The sequence below is a fragment of the Hibiscus syriacus genome, unplaced genomic scaffold (assembly GCF_006381635.1).
Source record: "Hibiscus syriacus cultivar Baekdansim isolate YM2019G1 unplaced genomic scaffold, ASM638163v2 tig00014370_pilon, whole genome shotgun sequence".
In the NCBI taxonomy this organism is placed as follows: Eukaryota; Viridiplantae; Streptophyta; class Magnoliopsida; order Malvales; family Malvaceae; genus Hibiscus; species Hibiscus syriacus.
The window spans coordinates 228,399-251,393 of NW_024062323.1; the positions used below are offsets into that span (position 1 = coordinate 228,399).

General features: G+C 32.5%; 4 protein-coding genes across 6 annotated transcripts; 2 read left to right on the top strand and 2 right to left on the bottom strand.

The window, feature by feature from the left end:
- The first annotated feature begins 592 nt into the window (after window positions 1–592).
- On the top strand, window positions 593–20,922 carry LOC120207180 (pentatricopeptide repeat-containing protein At5g08510-like). Its single transcript, XM_039206692.1, has 4 exons — window positions 593–1,567; window positions 1,644–2,273; window positions 19,429–19,434; window positions 20,912–20,922. Exons 1-2 carry the CDS (start codon window positions 635–637, stop codon window positions 2,256–2,258), a joined length of 1,548 nt encoding a protein of 515 aa, XP_039062623.1. The 5' UTR covers window positions 593–634; the 3' UTR covers window positions 2,259–2,273; window positions 19,429–19,434; window positions 20,912–20,922.
- LOC120207183 (calcium-binding protein KIC-like) lies at window positions 2,773–3,337 on the bottom strand. Its single transcript, XM_039206698.1, has one exon. The coding sequence runs from the start codon at window positions 3,232–3,234 to the stop codon at window positions 2,854–2,856; it is 381 nt and encodes a 126-aa protein (XP_039062629.1). The 5' UTR covers window positions 3,235–3,337; the 3' UTR covers window positions 2,773–2,853.
- Window positions 6,783–8,280, bottom strand: LOC120207181 (dof zinc finger protein DOF3.7-like). Of its 3 annotated transcripts, XM_039206696.1 has the most exons (3): window positions 8,096–8,278; window positions 7,472–7,778; window positions 6,783–7,435 (listed from the first exon to the last, which is right to left on the bottom strand). In XM_039206696.1, exons 1-3 carry the CDS (start codon window positions 8,117–8,119, stop codon window positions 6,966–6,968), a joined length of 801 nt encoding a protein of 266 aa, XP_039062627.1. In that variant the 5' UTR covers window positions 8,120–8,278; the 3' UTR covers window positions 6,783–6,965. The 3 variants fall into 3 exon arrangements, with proteins under 3 accessions (XP_039062627.1, XP_039062626.1, XP_039062624.1); XM_039206695.1 differs by having other exon boundaries at window positions 6,783–7,769; window positions 8,096–8,280; XM_039206693.1 differs by having other exon boundaries at window positions 6,783–7,778.
- On the top strand, window positions 17,789–18,452 carry LOC120207125 (transcription factor MYB3-like). The gene is made up of 2 exons (XM_039206643.1): window positions 17,789–18,039; window positions 18,136–18,452. The coding sequence occupies exons 1-2, from the start codon at window positions 17,907–17,909 to the stop codon at window positions 18,450–18,452; spliced, it is 450 nt and encodes a 149-aa protein (XP_039062574.1). The 5' UTR covers window positions 17,789–17,906.
- Window positions 20,923–22,995: the final 2,073 nt, after the last annotated feature.

Below are 22,995 nucleotides of genomic sequence, written 5' to 3' on the forward strand. Positions count from 1 at the left end.
ATTGGATGGGATCACAATTTTCATCCTAGGGTTTGTGGTGTATAAAACATTGATTCTTCATCGTTCGGTCACGATTTTATGGGGGTTTTGGTCGCCGAGAGGAGGGGAGGTCGGGTGGAACTTCGTCAACGTCAAAAGGCAATGATCAGCGTGGGTTTAGGGGTTGAAATTTTTTTTCAAAAAATTTGGGTTTATTTCAAAAAATTTCTCTTTAAAATTATATACTTTTTAATTTTAAATATAATTTTTAAAACTTTTAAAATTACTAAGTTGTGACACGTGTCACAGAAATTAATGCCGTTGATGACTCGAATACCTAAATGAGTAACTAAATAAAATGTTAGACACTAAACTAGAATGAAATAAACATTAACACTAAATTAAAACAAAAACAATATACGTTGTACACCATTTATATATTTAAACCTTTAAAATTCGACCAGAGCTAAAGGTAAAATCTTGTGGATCATATAAAATAAGCATCTCATTGCCTCGTATTGGCTTTGAAATTTTACTAGGTCAAATTAAGTGACGGAAGTTAAAATTTTGATGCTGTGAATAAATTATTTTAATAATAGCAGTTGAATCAAATAAATTTAGGTTGAGATGATTAGCCAAGTTTGTGAAAGATGTCATGAACCGGCTGAAAAAATCCATTGCTTACACTCTCAAAAATGGCCTGGAGCAACACCAGACTGAGCTTCTCATCATCCAACTCATCCAAGCACCGAACATCCCTTATGCCCACAAGCTCTTCGATCTCACTCCAAAAAAAACTGTGTTTCTCTACAACAAACTCATCCAAGCCTACTCCTCGGTTAACCGATCCCACGAATGCCTCACTCTCTACTCCCAAATGTGCCTCAACAACTGTTCCCCCAACGAGCATTCTTTCATCTTCCTTTTCCCTGCCTGTGCTGCACTTTCCTCCCTTTCCCACGGCCAAATCCTTCATACCCGTCTTCTCAAATCTGGGTTTGGTCTCGATTGCTATGCGTTGACCGCTTTGCTCGATATGTATGCGAAACTGCTTATGTTACCGTCGGCTCGTAAATTGTTCGACGAAATGCGTGTGAGAAATGTGCCCACTTGGAACGCTTTGATTTCTGGGTATTCGAGGTGTGGGGATATGAATGAAGCTTTGGAATTATTTAAATCGATGCCGGAGAAGAATGTGGTTTCGTGGACCTCCATGATATCTGGTTATTCGCAGAACGGGCAATTTTCAAGAGCCTTGGATATGTTTCTAGAGATGGAGAACGAGAGGGGTGTTAAGCCGAATCGAGTGACCATTGCTAGTGTGCTTCCAGCTTGTGCAAGTCTTGGAGCGTTGGAGGTTGGGGAAAGGATCGAAGCTTATGCGAGAGAGAATGGATTGTTCGAGGATTTGTATGTTAGCAATTCTATCCTCGAAATGCATGCGAGGTGTGGTAAAATCGAAGTGGCGAAAAAGGTGTTCGATGAAATCGGCAAGAGGAGAAATTTGTGCTCTTGGAATTCAATGATCATGGCTCTTGCACTTCATGGAAAATCGATTGAAGCTCTCGAGTATTACGATCAAATGCTGGTTAGCATTTCCTTGTAATATTTTTGCATTCCTATTTAGTTCATTCTTTTTATATTTATGTCATTGATTGCAACAGCATGAAGGAACTGTACCAGATGATGTTACATTTGTTGGAGTTCTCTTAGCATGCACGCATGGAGGATTGGTGACGGAAGGACAAGAACTTTTCGAATCAATGCTGAGAAACTATAATATCAATCCTAAATTGGAGCATTATGGATGCATGGTTGATCTCCTAGGTCGGGCCGGAGCATTGCAGGAAGCTTATGATCTTATTAAAACCATGCCTATGAAGCCTGATGTGGTGGTTTGGGGATCTCTATTGGGAGCTTGCAGCTTCCATAACAATGTCGAACTAGCAGAAAAAGCAGCTCAACCTCTGTTTGAGCTCGAGCCATGGAATGCTGGAAACTACATTATTCTTTCTAATATATACGCATCTTTGGGCCGGTGGGATGGGGTTGCAAAGCTAAGGAAGATGATGAAAGGCGGCAGAATTACAAAGGCAGCCGGATATAGCTTCCTTGAAGAGGGAGGCGAAATGCATAAGTTTCTTGTGGAGGATAAATCTCATCCTAGATGTGATGAAATATATGAAATCTTACATAGGGTGTCAACGGTGATGAAGCTACAAGAGAAATTAATTAACTTTGAATCTGAACTTTTAATGATAATGGAGCAGGATATCTAAGTATTACAGACAAGGGTAAAATAAGTTATTTTAAAAAATATATAATTTAGTCGTTTAATTAAAATGATGTTACAAATATATCATTGTGTCGTTAAAATTGAAATAAACATTTAATGTGACATGATATAATAATAGTTTTAGACCTCAAGCCTTAAATATTATATTAATTTTGTCTTAAATCGAAATAATCCGTTAAACTTACTCGTACTTATTTAAAAATCCCACCAATTTATCTTTTTTAAGATACTGTCAAACCAAGAGACTTCTTTGGATTAAAGTAACACTTTGAGCCATATGGGAAGGTTCTTCATGTTCGCATTAGGCCGAACTTTGGGTTCGTGCAGTTTGGCTTTGATTCTTTATCAGTTTAGCTAATTAGTAGGATGTATTTGTCCTTGAAAATACTTGTGAAGAACGTGTAATGTGAACAGGGAAGTACTTGTCTGCAGGTCTTGGGTCTCAATTTCGATCATTAATCGTTTCATAATCTTTTTAATTAATAATCATCTTGCAGTACAACAAGACGAATATAACATCTTAGTGCTCCAATTTCATACAAGCATACCTTCGAAAAAACAAAAGAAGATGAAAAGGATCAAGCTGGTGATCTCTTTAGCTCTTGAATGATAGCTTCCTCGAGCCACGACTCAGCATCGCTAATCATTCCGGGGCTAAGCCTCACCATCAGGATGGAAAACTCGGTCTGGTTGAGTGCCCCATCTCCATCAAGATCACCTTCTCTGACCATATCTTGTGCTTCATCATTGCTCATCCCTTCCATACCTAAAAGTGCAGCGTTCATCCTTAGACTCTCGGGCGTTATCGACCCTGTGTTCTGATCAGCTAGAAGATGAAACCCTCCACATAATTCAAACACAAAAGCTTCTACGTCCAGCTTCTCGGCCATCACCGGTAACAAGTCCCTGTACTCGTACGTCGTCGTCGTAACTCCTCCCTCAATTCCCTCGTTTTCCATTCGAAACAAGCTAACAAAAAAGACAACACAGAGGTACAAAGATAGCTCGAGGTGAGCAGTGTGCACTTTGCATCAAATCGAATCGGGTTATATAAAGGAATAGTGTAGTCTTTATGAGCATCGAAAAGTTTATTCGCTTTCTCACATAAAGCATTTTGAGGGGATGATGTGACATTGGAGATCATATGGTTCCAAAACCATTGCTTACAATAATCAAACTTCTGTACACCGAATAATCTTTGGATTTAACCCTCATTGATATAATATTAGTATCACTATCAAAATTCAAAGAGATGAGTTTCTAGGAAGGTTCCTATGTTGGGGACGGCATCCGCTGTAAGTGACTCCTTTTCACATAATGGATTTGCTTAAATTGTCCAGTCTCGGCCTTTCTATGAAATTTCCCTACTCCTAACCCTCTCTCCTCAATTAAGATGATTTGATGGATTCTAATATATGGATTAGGCTACATCTACCTCAATTATTTGATCTTATAATAGTAATGATATCATATAATTTGTTAACGGTTGAGATAATTCATTTAATAAGTTTAGAATCAAAGTAAGCTGTACGTTTTTTTAACATTTATTCTATTCAGACACAAATATATCCGAGGTCCATTTACTTTGGGAGAACCAATGTGGTTCTCGTATTATTTTTCATTTTTCTCTCAATGTGACCCTCCAAATAATAAAACAAATTCAATGTGACACTTTGACCAACGTTTTTCCTTCATTGACCGTTACGGTACTGGCATGACAGTCACGGTGCTGACATGACAATCCATCAACCATGTTTGAGTTATTAATTTAGTTCATCTTTCATATCATCTGTCACGATAGCAACCACTGTGGACCGTCATGTTAATAGAACTGCCACGTTAGCATCGTAATAGTTACGACAAAAAACATTGGTCAAAGGGCTATATTGAGTTTATTTTCTGAGTTGGATGGCCACGTAGAGAGAAAAAATAATACGAGGGCCACATTGTTTTTTTAAAGTACAGGGACCTCTAATGCATTTGTACCTTTTATTCAAAACCATTTATAAAGAATTATATGAGAATTTTACGTTTAGAGAAGTATTGGATCTTGTGAAAACGAGTCCTTTTATAGAGGGTATTTTAGCACCTAATGATGCACATAGTGTTACACAAATCTCTCAAGTTTTCATGTCTATTTTGCTGGGAACAAGCTGCGGTGTAGATGCGAAGTTGAAGAGAACTTGGGTCACGTTCTTCTACACTGTGAAGTTGCAGTGTCTGTTTGACATCACTTTGGACTTGTTTTACCACAACATTCAGTTGCAGGTTTTATTCTGGCTGTCCTGGTTATGGGCAACTTCGATACTCGTAATAAGGTTACGGTCGTATCTTGGAGCATGTGTTATCATCGAAATTTGATTGTTTGGATGAATATTAATTCAACTGCAGCAAGAATCACTGGATTTGCGAGGAAAAATTTCAGAAAGAGTATGTTTCTTCTTTTCAATTATTATAATAACAATATATAACAAAATACTTTTAGCACAGTAGAGAGGTGTCGTGTTGTAGTTGGTTATCACGTCAAACACACTGAAGATCTCTGGTTTAAATCCGGGTGACGCCGGATGTGCTTATATTTTCAGATCATCAGCGCTTGTAGGACGAAGACAGTACCTATTTTCTATTGAACAATGTGATTATGATCTGAAAATCTGCTTCGATTCGAGAAATAGACTGTCATATACTTGCAGTCTCAACTCCCGTACACCAGAAATTAAGCTTTTGCTTTCGAATTTTTTGTCCACCATGATCGGATTGTCTATTTTCATGTCACATCCACTTCTTTCACTGGAATAAAGGAACCCCATTTGCCGATGATCAAGGAATTTACAATAGCTTGACCAGACAACGGGAAGCAGCTAACTCGGAACAGAGAGTTTTTAACTGCTGTACCTGTTGTACTGTAAGTCCTATATTATGTTTTACAGTTTTTATCCATCTTGCTGCTGGTGTTCTGTATCTCTGGATTTATGTCTGTATGCATGTGTCCGTTCTCCAGCATCGAGCATTGGATGCTGATGATGATGTTCTCTGTATTTGTCTATGTACGTGTGTTTCTTATCGAGCATTGGATGTTGCTTAAGGAGCCTCTCATTGTGTTTCCATAATCGGGGTAACGAACTATACGCATGGCTAGGGAAACAATTAGTCATACGGTTTTTCTGTATCTTGCTGATGATGTATTCATCTATTTTATCAAAATACAAAATTAAAACGTCAGTCTTTTTATTGTATTTTTTTCAAAATTTGATCCTCGTATTTTATAAAAACTAAAAACTTAGTCCGATTGAGTACATTCTGAACTTTGCATTTAAATCACTAACTGAATAATCTACAATTCAAAAAATTGTATGCAACAAAATATCAGTAGTTTACCAGAAGTCAACAGTTCATGTATTCATCAACAACTTGACTAATTTTCATAGAGTATAAGAACAAAATTACGATAAATTAAAGTATAAAGATTAACTTGTCGGTTTTTATAAGGTAAAGAGATCAAAATCATAATTAGACCTTTATATATTCTGGAAAAATAATGTAGTAGTCGTCTTCAACCCCAGCCAGTTGTCGTTATAGTCTTTGATTGCCATAAGATAGTTAAAGAAGAGACGTGATTCCAAACAAAAACTCCACATAGATTCGAGAAGCATAAAAGTAAATGGAGAGGGAGCCAAGGACATAGGATAGAGACCCTAATTTAATGAACAAAGATTTCGGTAATGATAAAGACAACAGCACAAATCCAAGCAAAGAAGGGAACACTGGGATTGACTTCCGGAGATGGAATGTTTCTGTACCAAATTTAAGTGTGGGGTAGCACCTTTGTCTTAAATTTCAAACCCCCCTTTTTTATTAAAAAAAATAAAATAAAAGAGTATTGGGAGTGCTTCTGATGTTTGGGGGCAAAGACCCGCCATTGAAATGGCCTTTTTATATACTATTAGGTAAGGTTTATAGTTGGAGCAGGTAAACCCGTTTTCTCTTTTTCTGAAAGAATCAAACCCCTCGGGCGGCCACCCATAAGTCCCGAGATTTCAACCGACCAACTAAAAATACGACCGCAACCGTAATTTGAATTCGTAGCTATTACCACTTTCACCCTCAAACCTACTCAGTGATAAATTCATTGAGGGTTGAGGGTACGTGCTACTCTTAAATTCGATTTTTTTCTGTATACTGTTAACCTATATGTGGCCACTCTCAAAATGATTTCTGAATCCGCCACTCAACCTAAGTGAATCAAATCAACAATGAACCATAACAATAATAATTAACATTGAGATTTTTAGGGTTCGACTAGGGTTTTTCAAATGGTATGTTTAGAAACTCCAAACTTTAAGTACAAAGTACAAACTTTAGAATCACATACAGAGGACTCTTTCATTGCAGCAACACTTCTGATAGCAGAATCCTTGGAAACAATTCTAGATTCACATAAAACATAGAAACTCTCAATTAAAAGCAAAACCCCAAATTGGATCCGATCTGCTTTTTACATTGTTCGTAGGAGAGAAAGGAGAATGAAAAGCAAAGAAAACCCCATCATTATATATATATCCTATGATAATGATCTGTTAGTTCTAGAATACTTTTAACAAGTAATGATCAAATCAACCATCTGGGAAAAAAAAGAGTGAAAGAAAAATTAAGGAAAAAGAAGTTCCTTGATCCTCCTCCTCCATTTCTTTTACCATGATCCTCCACGTAGCACTCCATTATTATTCCAATATCCAGCTGAATTGCTTTGTTCCTTGTTTTGATCATCGACTTCATTAGAGCTCGAAATGGGTTTCATTTCTCCAAAAGGGAAGAAAACCCTTCCACCATTATTCTCTTGACCACCATGGAGCACGCCAGAAGCCCTAGCTCCATCGATCGGAAAACTGAGTATCGGTTTATAGTCTTGCATGGGAAACTCGGTCGAGTAAAGCGCAGCCGAGTCTTGTGTCGGTGCCGGAACGAAAGAATTCAGCCCCTTTGATGATACCATCCCGGCCCTGAGGAGATCAATAGCTGAAGGCGAGTAGTAGTTTTGGTGGTCATTATAATGAGATAAACCTGAACCATGATGAGTCTCTTCCATAGCCGGGAAAGTCAGGTTAAGGTCCTGGCCTTTGTAGGCTGCTGCCTTAGGGTTTTGAGACGACAAAAAGTGTGGGAAACTCGTCGGGTTTAGATCTGGGACTTTGGCTGAAGTCGATGACGACGACGAGGTCGATATCGTCGTCGATCTTTTGTTCTTCCTCGAACCACCGCCGACCGGCACATTCCTCAAAGACCCGCCTTCGGTCCAGTACCTCCTGCAAGTCTTGCAGAAGTATCTCGGCTGCGTGAGGCTATAATTGTTGTAGTAACAGAACTTGGTGTTTGTGGAGTTGCACCTCGGGCAATTCAATTGCTCCGGTGGCCTTGCTTTTCTCTCTAGAACTGGCCCTCCCTTTGTGCATGTGTTGGGCACCATCTCCTCCATGGACTTCACCATGCCAATACTCTGAAAACCCTTTTGACATATAAAGAAAAAGAAGGCTGAGAGACAGCAATCATTTCACCAGCAACACAAAAGAATATCAGCTAATAATAATAACAAAGAAAACCTTTCTTCATCTCCTTAAAAGATGGGAAAACTGAAAAAAAGTGCAGGCTTTTTGGCGTTGGAAGAACAAGCCTAATCTTCAACTTACAGCAAAGGACTGATATTTGAACAATGATATTATGAAAAAACACTTGCAGCCTCTAAAAATAAATTAGAAATTGGTATATTTATTAGGCTCTAAAAAGCAAGAAAAAGAAAAGGAAAATCAGGATAAAATCACCTACCTGTGACCATTTATCAGCATCCATTAACTTCAGAAGAAGATAAAAAGAAAGGAAAAGGAACTCTGATGACTTCACAAAGGGGGAGAGAGAGAGAGAGAGAGAGAGAGAGCTAAAACCTCCTTTGTTTGTCTGCAACTGATGATCTCCTTTAGAGCAAGAAAGAATGTTTTTTAGACTATTTCTATGGTAGCTTTAGTTGGCTTTTCACTTTATGAATGATGGAGGGTTGGGCTTGTTTTGACTATTCATACCGTATAATTATGGACATCAAAATTCTGTTTTGATTTTATAATGACGAATATCAGCTGTTTTGATTTGAATGCGAGTGTGGGTGGAATTGTGAGTGTGCACTGTATTGTCCTTTGTTGGAAAAAAATTGTGATAATACCGGATATATTTACAACGGTATCTCATATTTTTAAAACGATTGAGTGATAAGTGAGAAATTAATGCTTAAAATAGGGTGTATAAGAATTATGTTGTGTAACGAAAATGAAAAAACACATATCTCATATTAGTGGTATATTAAGCAAAGAAATAATTTATATACATAAACCCACTTACTAGTTAATGAATGATTTAGGTTAAAATTGTATATCGTCGAACCCATCAGGGTTAGGGATGCACCCACACGATGTGGGTGATGCAAACGTTCAAATTGGTCGGGCCCTCTAGGAGCTTACAGATATTTTACCTACTACAAATTAAATATTTTCCTTAAGTATAGCTTATCTTTTTTAATATTCTGAATCAAAAAGAAAATTATGTGATTTCCTTTTAATTTAAATATTAAATATAGTATGACTTGCAATTCACTACGAATTAAATATTTTCCTTAAGTGAAGTTTATCTTTTTTAATAGTCTGAATTAAAAAGAAAATAATGCGATTTCCTTTTAATTTAAATATTAAATATAGTATGACTTGTAATTCACGAATGTATTCGATATGATACGGTTCTAATTGATTATTTTCGATTTTATTCGGATGCTAATTAACAACTAAATTTTATTCGGACACTATAAATACTATGCTAACCTACTAGGTTAAACACGGTTCAAAAACTCTCTTCTTCCTCTCTTCTTTTCGATGATAGCCTCTAGCAAGATTTGGTTCGTGATCTCGAAAGTTTTGCTACTATGTGCTGATTATATCATTGTTGTATCATGGGAGACGAGTTACCAATATATCTCGAGCACCAATGAGTGACCGAAAATATGTTTTAAGGAAACTGCGTTGTTGCAGGCCTCAACCTAATTCAAGTTCGATATCTTGTTATTGTTCGGGTTATTTACTCTAATAGGTTTCTTCTACTTTATTAATAAAATTTAATTTGTTTTTATTTTATTTTCGTCTCGAATTGTATAACAGTCTTTCAAGACCTTACAAATGTAAACACTCTTTTCTTTTGCTTTCTTCTCTCTTTCCTATTCTTATCACTCGTATTTGAAAAGCTCATGTCCAAAGAATATGAGATTTTAGCTAGGCATGCTAATTTTGAACTATCAAAAATAAATTCTAAACTTGATCAAATTCAGCAACCGAACTTTATTAATTATCTTATGAAATACTCGATATTTCAATATCAAAAATTGTATTTGATTATTGTATTGATATGAGTCTGATCAAATTCGATATCCGCATCTACAGCTCAAAATCAATAAGTTTGGTTACGATTTTTTTATTGAAGTAATTAGTTTTATTCAAAATATGAAATATTCTAAATTACAATAAAGATTTTCAACCACAATAGTAGATTAAACACATAATTAAGAAAATTTTCTATAATCATTGAAACAAAACTAACAACTTAAGATCGCATAAGGATCATACAAGTAAAGATTAAATTTAACCAAGAAACTTGAACAAAGATAGATACAAACAGATCTGATCGCATCAACAAACAAACTACAAAAGGGGATCAAACTATTGAAAGACCACATATATACCTCAAATTAGACTCGAGCGACATGAAAAACTATACACGAAAACAAACATTTTCTCTGCCTTTTGCCTTTTTTTTAATTTTTAATAATAAAAAAACTTACGTCTTTATAACATGTTCTCTGCCTTTATAGCACGTTTATCTATGTCTTTATGGCACATTTTTCTCTACCTTTTAGTAGCTTACGGTTTTTTACCATTATTTTTGTTTATCTTTTTTCTCAGGGTTGGATTTGACATCAACACGATTAATCAAGATGACACTTATTTGTTATTATGTTGATCTACCCTGCTTTGGACCCTTGGATTGATTTGGATACGCGTTTTGCATTCGTGGATAGTTTTCTCATGTCGTTTGACTCTGATTTACTATTCGTCGGTGGTCTACAGTAGCTTCATTTCTTTTTGTGGTTTGTTTAATGATGCAGTCATATTTGTTTGTATCTTTATTTTGTTTGAGCATTAGTTAGATATTTTACTCTCTTTTTTTTTGTCCTTGTGTGATCTAGGTGATTAGTTTTTTGTCAATAATTATAAGAAAATGTCATAATTATAGTTTCGTTTATGTTTACTGTTATGTTTGTAAATTTTCATTGTAATTCTAGATATATTCTATTTTTAATAAAGTTAGCAGTTTTCTATAAAAAATATTTTCCCCAAAAATATATCTCATATGACACATTTTACTAAAATTGTGACAATTTGAGAATTAATATGCAATGAGTGATTAATTCTTAAATTATTTTTTAGGTGATATTTAGATAAAATTATTATTTTATTATTAGTATATGATTAAATCGATTAATTAAGTTGATTTCTTTACACATCATTCATTAAATTTCACCGTGCTTACAAAACAAACATAAAAGAATATTAAAAATATAATAAGTAATAATTAAAAATGATCCAACGTAGAAAAAAGTAATTCCAAATATAAGATATACCAAAATTCATATAAATACGAGTTTTTGAACAATAGTTATAATATACGTAGAAAAAATAAGGGTTAACTATATGGATGATCACTTATGTTTTTGTTTTGTTCATTTTTAGTCATTGATTTCAAAATACATAAGATGTGTTCACCACGAGTTAACTGTTGTTAAATATTTTGGTATAATCACACATTGTGTTCATGTTATTTACATATTATCTCAATGTAGTCATACTTTAATAAATTAAAATAAATTTAATCATCAAATCGAATGATATCACTATCATTGGTACTATGTATCGTGTCGTGTGTCACCATTCAGTTAGAAGACTAATTTTATTTTATTTTAATTTATTTTAAGCAAATCGGTAGAAAATATATATATTAAATTAAAATAAAATTAGTCATTCAACTTAATGATGACACGCGGTATGATACATGCCACCAATAACACGTGACATCATTAAATTGGAGGATTAAATTTATTTTAATTTTTGGTGACTACATTTTAAATAAATAAAAAATAAAAGTGATAATATCTTAATTAAATAAAAATTAAGATGATAATATCTTATATATTTTTAAATCAGTGATAAAAAAGTAAACAAAGTAAAAACACATATAATCATCCAAAAAAAATAAACAAGAGAATGGACCACAAGATGAGAAATTGATGATATTTACACACCTGTGGTGTTAACTTGTCAAAAAGATGATCTTCGCTGGTTCTACTTTTTCATGTGATCTTGAAACTAGTTCCTCCAGTTTGCTTGCAGTTAAAGTCATCTATGTTTCGCCCATTTCTAAGTCAACATTTTCTATTTATCTAAATTGTAAAATAAAAATTAGTTAAATTTATTTATTTTTAAGTTGTCACCTCGATTCTAAGGCTTTATCTTGAGTAATTCAAATTGACCCATGTTGCACAATTAATTTTGACGGATAAGTTTCTTTAGTAAGGATTTTTTTTACATACCTAAACCTTATCGATAAATATTTCCTTAATGTTAAGTATAGGAATGGCAACGGGTCGGGTTCGGGGCGGGTTTTGCTCGCCCCGTCCCTGAACCCAAAATGAATCACCATCCCCAACCCCGACCTCGACGGGTTTTTTTTCGAGGTGCCCCGTCGGGGATTTTTTTGCTCCGTCCCCGAACCCGACCCAAAATATTATACTCAAACCCGAACCCGAACCCGAAAATATTTTATATGTAATTAATATAAAATATATAAAATATTATATATATAATTAATATAAAAATATAAAATATATATATATATATATATATAATCGGGGTGGGGCGGGACGGGGATACCTTATCCCGAACCCGACCCGAAAAAATCTCCAAAAAAAATCTCCAAACCCTAACCCGACCCAATATCATTCAACCCGACCCGAACTTAACCGAATTTCGAATTTCCCGTCGGATTCGGATCATACTACCATCCCTAATTAAGTACAAAGAATAAAGTACAATCAACATCAATTGCTATATTTCCTAAATATTAAGTAGTTGAGAAATAGAAATAAGTTTTCAATCAAAAAATTTAGCATTGGAATGAGAAGAGTTCAACCTTCAAAAGAAAGGGGGAGAAAAGGGATCAAATTCAAAAGAAGGGTGGTTAGTGTAAAGAAGGGCATTGAGAGGGTCGAGCCGACAAAAGGAAACGTGGGACCCAGATAATGCGATATAGGTCATAGGATGAAGAAGATAGGTTGTTGTTGTTTTTTTAATGGTTGAGGGTGACATTTTTGGCTTCAAATTATTCGAAAACAGCCAGACTCAGAATCCCAGTAACACCCCAGTTGAACCCCGAAACCCCCTCGCATTTTCCTCCCACCTTTCTCATTAATGCTTCTGCTTTATGCTTTGACACCCCTAATCAACCATTCTGCTCAAAATCACACTTGTTAGTATTTAAACTATCCGTTACCATCGGTTTTGATCCGTTTTAATATCAAAAAAATTAAGAGTTTATGTATTAAAATGAATCATAATTGACGTAAATTTACCCTAATATATATATGTGGTTAATTATCTTTTATCTTAGATTGTTCAAAATTTGGCAAAGACTTCAATTTGATTAGTGTTTTCTAAGAACAAAATGATGAATTGGAAGGAGGAAGTGCTGTTTTTTTTAAACACACAATTATTGGAGAAGAAGGCTTTTTATGTCTCCCAGAGAAGATAAAATTTGAGTGTGCGATCCAACCAAACACAATCAATCCGTAGGTAAAAGCACTTTCTAGTTTCAGGAGTGGGGGAAGCAACTTTGTTTAATTACTTTCTCTTGTTCATGAAAAATAGTTTGGATAAACAATCTAAACCCTTATGAAATTATTATTTATACTTCTTAATAGTCATTGATTTTTTAAAATGTTTGTCTTTTAATCATTGGTTTTAACATTTATATAAGAATTATTAAATTTAAAGAATGTATTTGTTTCGATCACACAACTAATTATTATGTTCAAAACTCGCCATTTTCAAGTAAAAAGTGGACGATATTATAAGCTAAACGTTTACATGCTAATTGTGATATGATTAAATGTAATCTTAGAATCTCAAACGACTATCATATCTCAGTCATCTTACAAATATTCAACTTAAAAATATGTTATTTTTTAACGAAAAAGGGACGAGTTTAAACCATAATGAATAGTTGAGGGATCATCTTGCAACTTTTAATAGTTGAGAGACTTAACAAAATAACGTTTTATAGTCGAATAATCACTTTATAACTTTTAATAATCGACAGACTTAATAAAACACTATTGTATTACCAATGAATGTACTTTACAGTGGCAGATGCACTAAGCCGCCTAGGGGGCCAAATACATCCTATTATTTTGAGAAATTGGTTAAATCTAGTGTAATGTGATAAGGAAAAAAATAAAGAATTTTGTAAAAAAAAGAAAAAAAAACGTACATCCATTATTTTTAAGAAATAAATATTAAAATTTTAGACCGTTATTTTTAAATTTTTGGATCCCTCACAACTATACCCTAATAAATAGTGATGAAAATGAAAATATTATTTTAATTTTGTTGATTCCAATGTACCCGGTGTTGTAAACGTCATTCTCCTTTCTTTCTCGACCGTCCATTCAATTTACTCCACCACTTGTTTAATCTTATACCGGTTGTGTTTCACATGATATTTTCCCTTATTAAAAAAAAGAAGGTAAAATATAAATTTAGTACCTAAATTATTAATTTTGATCTATTTTAATACCTAAATTTTCTATTTTTTCAAAATTATATATAACGTTTAGTTTTCATTTCATTTTAATATATTGCCGTTAAAAACTTAACGCGTTTAGTACTAAACTATCAGTTTCGGTTTGTTTAGTACCTAAATTTTCAATCTTTTTAAAACTTAACGTCAAATTTTGAACAGGGTACTAAAAATGAAACAAAAACTAAAGTTTTTAATGTCGTGTTATTAATATGAAACAAAACTAAACATTATATGGTTTTAAAAAAAATTGAAAATTTAGATACTAAAATAGACCAACAATAATAGTTTATGTACTAAATACATAAATTTTCTAAAAAAATAAAACTATTGAGAGACCAGTTTTAGCTTCACTTTTTAGGGTTGTTGGTCGAAACATACATATACAAGTCGCAAACTTGGAAATAGTTCGAGCATTTGTTGGATGCAATGTCTTTTTCTTCGGGCGAATAATAATGATATTGCCACGGAGGGACGCAATGATGGCACATCCGAACTCCGTACAAACTGGGACGGATGTTAAATTTTATGTTAGGTAACAAATTTAAATTTTTAATTTGAATTTTTAAAATTTTAAAGCGTTGACTTAGATTCGTTAAATTTTAAGGGAAAAAAATAATTTTTTAATAGAAAATACAGAGGAAATAATCTAAAGGGTGAGTCAAGATTCAACCACTTTTGTTTGCTTCAAACGTGGAGCTACACTAATCATCTGATCATCGTACTTTGTGAAAATTGAAGAGTTAATTTAGTTAATTACATTATTAAAAATGTAATTAAATTGTAAAAGAATAAAATGCAAAATTAGATACAATATTGTAAATATGCTTTGGACAAGAAAACAATAGACCCGTTAGAATCCATTTCTATTATTATCCCATTGACATTAGAGACAGGTTAAAGATCTTCAATGACTTGAGCCTGATTCCTTTACTTTCAATTTGGGCCCAAGTTTAAGAGCTCCCCTATGTAAGAAAAAAACACTGTTTTTGTAGTAATAAACAGAACAACTAATTAGATTTAGAATTTGTCAAAAAAAAAATGCATTCAAAGTGAATTCTTTATATATAGGTAGGGATGACAAAGAGCGGATCGGGATTAGATCTAGCTAGATCTAGATCCAGACCCGTTTACATCTTGGATTCAGACTTGCCCGGTCCGCGAGTCTAGAAAATTGGAACCTAGATCCAGATACAACGGATCACACGAATCCGGGTCTGAAATGGGTATGTTAAAAAAAGACCATTCAATATATTTTTAACGTAATTAAACTGTCATTGACTAATTTCACATCACATCTTCGATGGAGGAAAGATTAATTTTAATAAACTAGTAACAAAATAAAAAAATGATAAACTAAAGTCTAAAAAAAACTCCAACACAATTACATAAATATCTTTTGAATAACACAAACATTAAAAATTGTAGATCATGAAACATTTTATTGTCGCAAGCTGAGTATCACACTTTTACCTCCTTAAAGTGTCAGTTTTCATCACTACTTAAACCATCAACATCATGAAACAAACAACCAACCAAAGAGAACAAATCATCATTTATATATATTTTAAAACCAAATGTGGGTTTTTTCTGTAAACAGTCTAGACCCGATATCTTAATGTCAGATTCGGACCCCTGTCCGTACTTTAATCAGATGATCCAGATTTGATCAGGATCTGTCGTGTTCAAAATTTTAGGATCTAGACCCTATAAAATAGAATTGGATCAACATATTCGAGTCGGGTCTAGGATCCATTGTCATCCCTATATATACAGGTATACAAAGTAGATACTTGAATATGAATACTCAAATTTTTATTGAAATTAATTTTTATTGAATTAGAATTTTAATTAATAAATCAATGAATTATTAACTTTTAATTGACTGTTTAAATATTGATTTAAAATTTAAATATAGATTTAAAATTTAAATATAGATTTAAAATTTAAATATAGATTATATTCATTTTGATTGAGCTTTTTTTTCGTATGTTAATATATATACATTGTAAATATTATGGCGTACCAAATATTGGGCTACATTTATGATATCAAGCGCCGGTTACAGTCGCACTTTCCAGGTGATGGACGGCTGTGATTAATCAGCTGCCTTGGTATGTATAATTGAACGTTGAGAAGGGCAGATAGCCTGGTAGAAAGGTTGTTGAGTTTAAAAACTGGCCTCTAAAAACATGTTAAATTATAAATAAATCCTAAAATTTTTATAATTTCGATTTTGGTCGGTGCAAATATGCATGCCACCGTGGACATTGCCAGCAGACCGGCGGGTCTAATGACTTATGGGTACTTTCGGTTTATCAATTTATCGGTTTAAATAGAGATATATTTTATCAAGTCGTTTAAGATTATAAAACGGATAAAAAAAATTTATATCACGTTTTTTTAATGTTATTTTATTTTTAATGATTTAAATTTAAATTTCTGATTAAGTTAAAATAATTTTTATATATGTTAACCCGAACGTTTAATATTTTTTAAACGGTATGATATTAATTTAAAGGGTAAAGTACACAATTGATCCTCTGACTATATTGTATTATTTTGTTGAGTCATTCGACTGTTAAAAGCTACAAAATAATCCTCCGATAATAGGACATTGCTTTGATGATTCACTCGATTATTAAAAAATGCAAAATGGTCATCCGACTATTTATATGTTCTAAATTCATTATTTTTCGTTAAATTTGGCAGTCGTCAGAATTGGACATTAACATTAGGATATGATATTTTATTGAGATTCTATGATCAAATTTTATTATATCTCATTCAACAGGTTAATGTCCAACTAAAATTGCAATTAACTTTTAAATGAAAAATGACGAGTTTGAAACATATGGATAGTCAAATGATTATTTTATAACTTTTAATAATCGAAAGACTCAACAACGCAACACTCCATAGTCGAGTGACCATTTTATAACTTTTAAAAATCAAGAGACTCAACAAAGTAAGACCATATAGTCATGAGATCAATTGTGTATTTTATCCTAATTTAAAATGAACATGCAAACCACGAAGTTGGGAAAATGTTAGAGGGAAGATTGGATTTCAAAACTTATAAGAGATATGCGGCTAAATTTCACCATTTTATTAACTAGAAACCTTTTGATTTCGATATCAAAAACTCACTTTCACTAAACTAGGCGGGTCATAGAGAAATTTCACCATGTTTTCATCTAAAACTTGTATAATTTATGGGCTAAAATAATAATTTTACCAAAGCAAGAGATGGGACAAATTATATGGCATGTTCATACCTTCTTTGTTGGATACTTCGTTAAGAGGACAAATTATTCAAGATTAAATTTAAGATATAATATCAATCATGATTAAAATTATGTTATTTTTTAATACGCCACAAGTTTAATTAATTTGCATAATATTTTTTTCTTTTAATTATTAGTATCGTATTCCGTCATACAATTAATTGATAAAAGCTTTGAGCATATTTAAACACGTGAAGTTTCTTTATAAAATTTTAATATAAATATTGGCGTGTTTTTAACGGTTTTAAAAAGGCCTAAGCCGAAGCTTTGGGAATCGCGCTCCTTATAGCATCGTCTCCCACATCTCTTCTGGTTCTCTTTGTGTTTCCCTCATCTGTTTCAATGTTTGAACAGTAAGCGAAACCAAAGAAGAAAGAAAACAATAATAATAATAATAATACAGAGAGATGGGAAGAGCTCCTTGTTGTTCTAAAGTAGGGTTGCATAAAGGTCCATGGACTCCCACGGAAGACACGTTGCTCGTCAACTACATTCAAGCTCACGGTGAAGGTCACTGGAGATCCCTCCCTAAGAAAGCAGGTACCAGATTTTCATGTTCGCGAGTTTTGTTTGAGTTGAATTAAGTGCTCCGTGATTCGTGTGATTCGAGTTTGTTTGAGTTGAATTTGCTGCCAGGGCTGCTTAGGTGTGGAAAGAGTTGCAGGCTGAGATGGATGAACTATCTAAGACCAGATATCAAGAGAGGAAACATAACACCCGAAGAGGATGATCTCATCATCAGATTGCATTCTCTTCTCGGAAACCGCTGGTCTCTCATCGCCGGACGGCTCCCTGGTCGAACCGATAACGAGATTAAGAATTACTGGAACACCCATCTCAGCAAACGTCTTTTGAGCCAAGGGACAGATCCCAACACCCACAAGAGATATATAGAAGTGACTGGTTGTTTATTAATTTGGTATCAATATAAATGTTCACAACCGGCAAGTTAGGAGAATTATGGGAAACGAATAATGATACTTAATAACCATTACCCACGTCTTATAGTCGTAAACAATTTGATATCAATTAAATAATGTTTCGAGTTCGAGTTTTTATGTATATAGAAAATTCCTGTTGAGATACTCACCCACCAAAATCAGATATGCGACACGAGTCGGTCTGGATTAATCAGAATAAAACCCTAGAATCGGAAGGGCAACAAAAAAAACTTATCAATTGTTCAAAACAATAAGAGATATATAGAAGTGACCGGTTGTTTATTAATTTTTTCTTAATCATTTGACAATGAACGCTCAATCACTCTAAAATCGTTAGTGCTTGAACTCGCAACCTCTAGAAACAATAATGATTCCTTTAATATTTGAGATAATTTGGTTCATGCCGTTTATTTACTAATCATTAGATTCAATTATTTGCTAGTTTTGTTTGCTAATGGTTGCCCTATGGTATCAAGATTTTGCCTTAATTAATCCACACCGACCCGCGTCACACACCTGGCTTTGTTGAGTGGGTCTCCCAGCATAAATTTTCCGCATACACAAGGACTCGAACTCGAGACATTGCTTAAGTGATATCAAGATGCTTACCACTTGAACCAGCCTCTATTGGTAGTAGAATTTAATATTCAGAGGATTGAATTATTAAACTTGTAATTATTCAATGAAGACAATTATAATTTTATATTTTCACAATGCGTTTCAAAAAAAAATGAAGTCCAACCATATAATAAATATATAAATATAATCAAGTACAATCATAACAATATATATATTATAAAATATGAAAAATGTCATGATTATGATAAAATATACTAATATGTTTAAATAAATGTAGTAGAAATATAACAATTTCAAGTTTCCTAATGGCACCTTAAACATAATAATAACAAAAAAAACACACACATATATATATATATATTAGGTATGGATAAGCAATCAAAGGTGCATGGATGGTAATGTATCACAGTGCTCTGTTCTTTTAAAATTTTGAAAAGCTAATATTCGATTTCTTTAATTTGATCTTTTATTTTTTTTTCTTTATAAAAAATCTCAGAAAAATTAATTTATTTGGGTCTTTTTAGTTAAATCTTCTTTTGAATTTTTAAAATTTCTTATTAAAAAAATAATTCAATTTAAAAAAGTGCAAGTAATTTCCTCAATTTTGTTTTTGTCAAAATCTGTCAATGGAACCAATCCATTATACTCCATGTTTAAATAGATTAAAGAAGCATTAGCGTTCTAAATATAACATCGGTTCTTTAAATTAGCCATCAATGCAATTAATTACTTGATTACTACTATGCACGTGCTTTATATCGTATACTATTGATTTACGTATTGAAATACAATCCCACTGGCAAGTGTGCTGTTGAATCTCCAGAGTTGAAGTTCAATTTTTCAGAAAAAGAAGCCTAAAAAGGTGGTTCAATGGAGGAAGCAATAATTTTATGTCAGAGAGGTTATAAAGTGGTTTTAGGGTTTATAAAGATTAACTCCCAATCCCAAAGTTAAATTTCTTTGCTAAAATCTTCTTGTGTTTTGAGACTATTAAAACAAAACCCGAAGCAAGTGAAGTCCTCTATTAGAGTTCATAACTTAAATTGTGTTATACATTGGTCATAAAAATTTAGGTACAATGCTAAAATTAGCGGCCGCCGTTTATCGAAATGATCATTTTGGTTTTATTATTTTTTTTGGGAGCATTTTGACCCATAGCGTTTTACTTTGGGCAAAAAGTTTCATCTATAGAAAGAAAATATAAGTTAACACATGACTAACGCTCTAAGATAGAGACTTTTTAACCTAAAATAAAACGTTGAAAACTAAAATGTTCTAGAAAAAAAGAATAAAGTTCAAAGTGATTATTCTGTTAATGTTAGGAGCATTTTTGCATGAAACGTCTTCTAAAAATAAAATAGGGGGCAAAATAATCATTTTGATAAACGTTAGGGCTAGTTTTAGTATTATACCAAAATTTGTTGTACGACTTGTTTAGTGAAAAAGTAAATTGAAATCTATATATATATATATATATATATATATATATATATATATATATATATATATATATATATATATATATATATATATATATTTAAACGACTTGCATAATAAAATTTTCATGATTTTTCTCGTTTAATTTCCCCCCACATAAATGATAGATTATTATTTTACAATCTCATTTTCTAATTATCGTTTTTTCGTAATAAAATTTCATGTTAAATTTAAACGAATCCATAATAGGGTAAAACAAAAAATTCTCAATTTCAATTAAAGAAAAGGAAAAGAAAAACATTCTCGTGAAGGAAAATTCTTTAGAAAAATAAAAAAAATAAAGAAACTATAAAGAATACATTCTCTTTTCTTGCAGGTAACAGTTATGCCTGGAACGAATTAAAAGACAAGACATGTTTGAAAATTAATATACGTATATATACGTGTCTTGGCAGACAATATGAACAAAAAGGCAACGTCAATGTGAAAGCTATGTTTATGCATTTTAGGGAACAAATTGATTCACACCCTACCATTGAGATACAGGGGTACATAACTAGAATGGCAAAGAAATCAACGTCCGTCCTTGTTAATATTTATTTTACATTTATGTGACGTAAGTTTCATTATTCGACTTATTCTTTTTTATTAATATTAATTTGGAGTGACTAAAAGGTAGCATCTGCTCAAAGTTAACTCTCAATCATTTGACGTTGAACGCTCATACTTTTGGCATTCCCAGTGTTCAAACGTAGGACCTCAAGAAATAATAATAATTCATTTACCATCGAAGTCGTTAAATTAGAATAGTATAAGTTTAATAGTGAAATCTAAATTAGAATTGTTTTTCTTTTAATTTCATAAATTTTATACGTCCTATGAAATCTACGTTTAAAATTCACGCCACAAAACATAGAATATATATTTTTTGTGATGTGGATTTTCATATTTAGAAACACATTTAATAGAATTAATCAAGCGAATTTAGTTCTAAAAGTAAGTATTATTTTTTTAGAAGTTTCGAGTTTGAATAATTATGTTTACAATGTATGTATGTTATTAATAACTAAGAAAGATTTGAAATAAATATTAAATTGTAATCAACTCGTAATATTAGGGAGGAGAGAGAGAGGAACATACCTAATAATAACGATTTTTTTTATCGAAGCACAAATAACTCAATGTTAATAAACATAATGATCATGAACATGCCACAATAATCCAAAAAAAAATCTATGACTATTCATTTGAAGAATGATTTGTTACTCGATTAAATTTTTTATCTTTTCCTTTTAATAACGTCATATAATTATATCAACGATTTTAATAATAAATCAATTTCGAATAACTAATTCCATAAGAATTGAATATAAAACCTCAAAATGTTTAGGGAAAAAAGTAAAAAGTCCTTGTATTTTTAAAAAAAATAATATATTCCTCGTATTATTTATTCTCTCGATGTTACCCTTAAACTCAGAAAATGAACTTAATATGACATTTTGACCAACATTTTTCATCGTTGATTGTTACGATACTGACGTGACGGTCCACGATGCTGATGTACCAGTACATCTATCATGTTTGAGTTGTCAATTTAGTTCATTTGCCATGTTATCCGCCACGTATCAACTACCGTAGTCTGCCACGTCAGTACAATAAATTGTCACGTTAACATCGTAACAGTCAACGATAAAATATTGGTTCTTAGATCATTTTTTATTTATTTTTTTCTAAGGGTTGATTTGATATCGCCACGACTGATAAAGATGACGCTTATCTGATATCTTGATGATCTTCCTTGCTTTAGACTCTCGGATTATATTTGTATACATGATTTGCGTTCGTTGATAGCTTTTCACATCACTCGAGTCTGATTTACTGTTTGTTCGTATTCTTTCAATAGCTTGATCCCTTTTCTAGTTCGTTTGCGTATGCGATCAGATCTGTTTATATCTATTTTGTTCAAGTTTCTTGGTTAAATTTAATCTTTACTTGTATGGTCCTCATGTGATCTTAAATTGATAATTTTGTTTCAATAATTATAGGAAATTTTTACTAATTATATGTTTAATTTACGATTGTGATTGTAAATTTTTATTATAATTTGATATATTTCTTATTTTAAATAAAATTAATTATTTCTATAAAAAAATATTTAACATTATAAGTCAATGGTATTCCTCATTATTGATCAATCTCATTCCCTCCGATATGCTGCTGCTTATATTATTGCAATCAAGCTAAGAGCTGGGGTTAATCGCTTTTAAGTTATCTGAACGTTCATTAATGGGGTTTTATTCTATAACAACTATTAGAAATTACAAAATGACTAATTGATTATAGTGTATTGCTTTGTTGAGTTCCCCGACAATTAAAAGTTACAAAATGATCACTTGACTATTTATGTGTTTCAAACTAGTCATTTTCTGTTGAAATTTGACGGCAGACTGAGCTGGACGTTAACCTCTTGAATGTGACATGATAAAACCTAATCCCAAAATCTCAAACGACTATCATATCTCAATAAACATGTTAACGT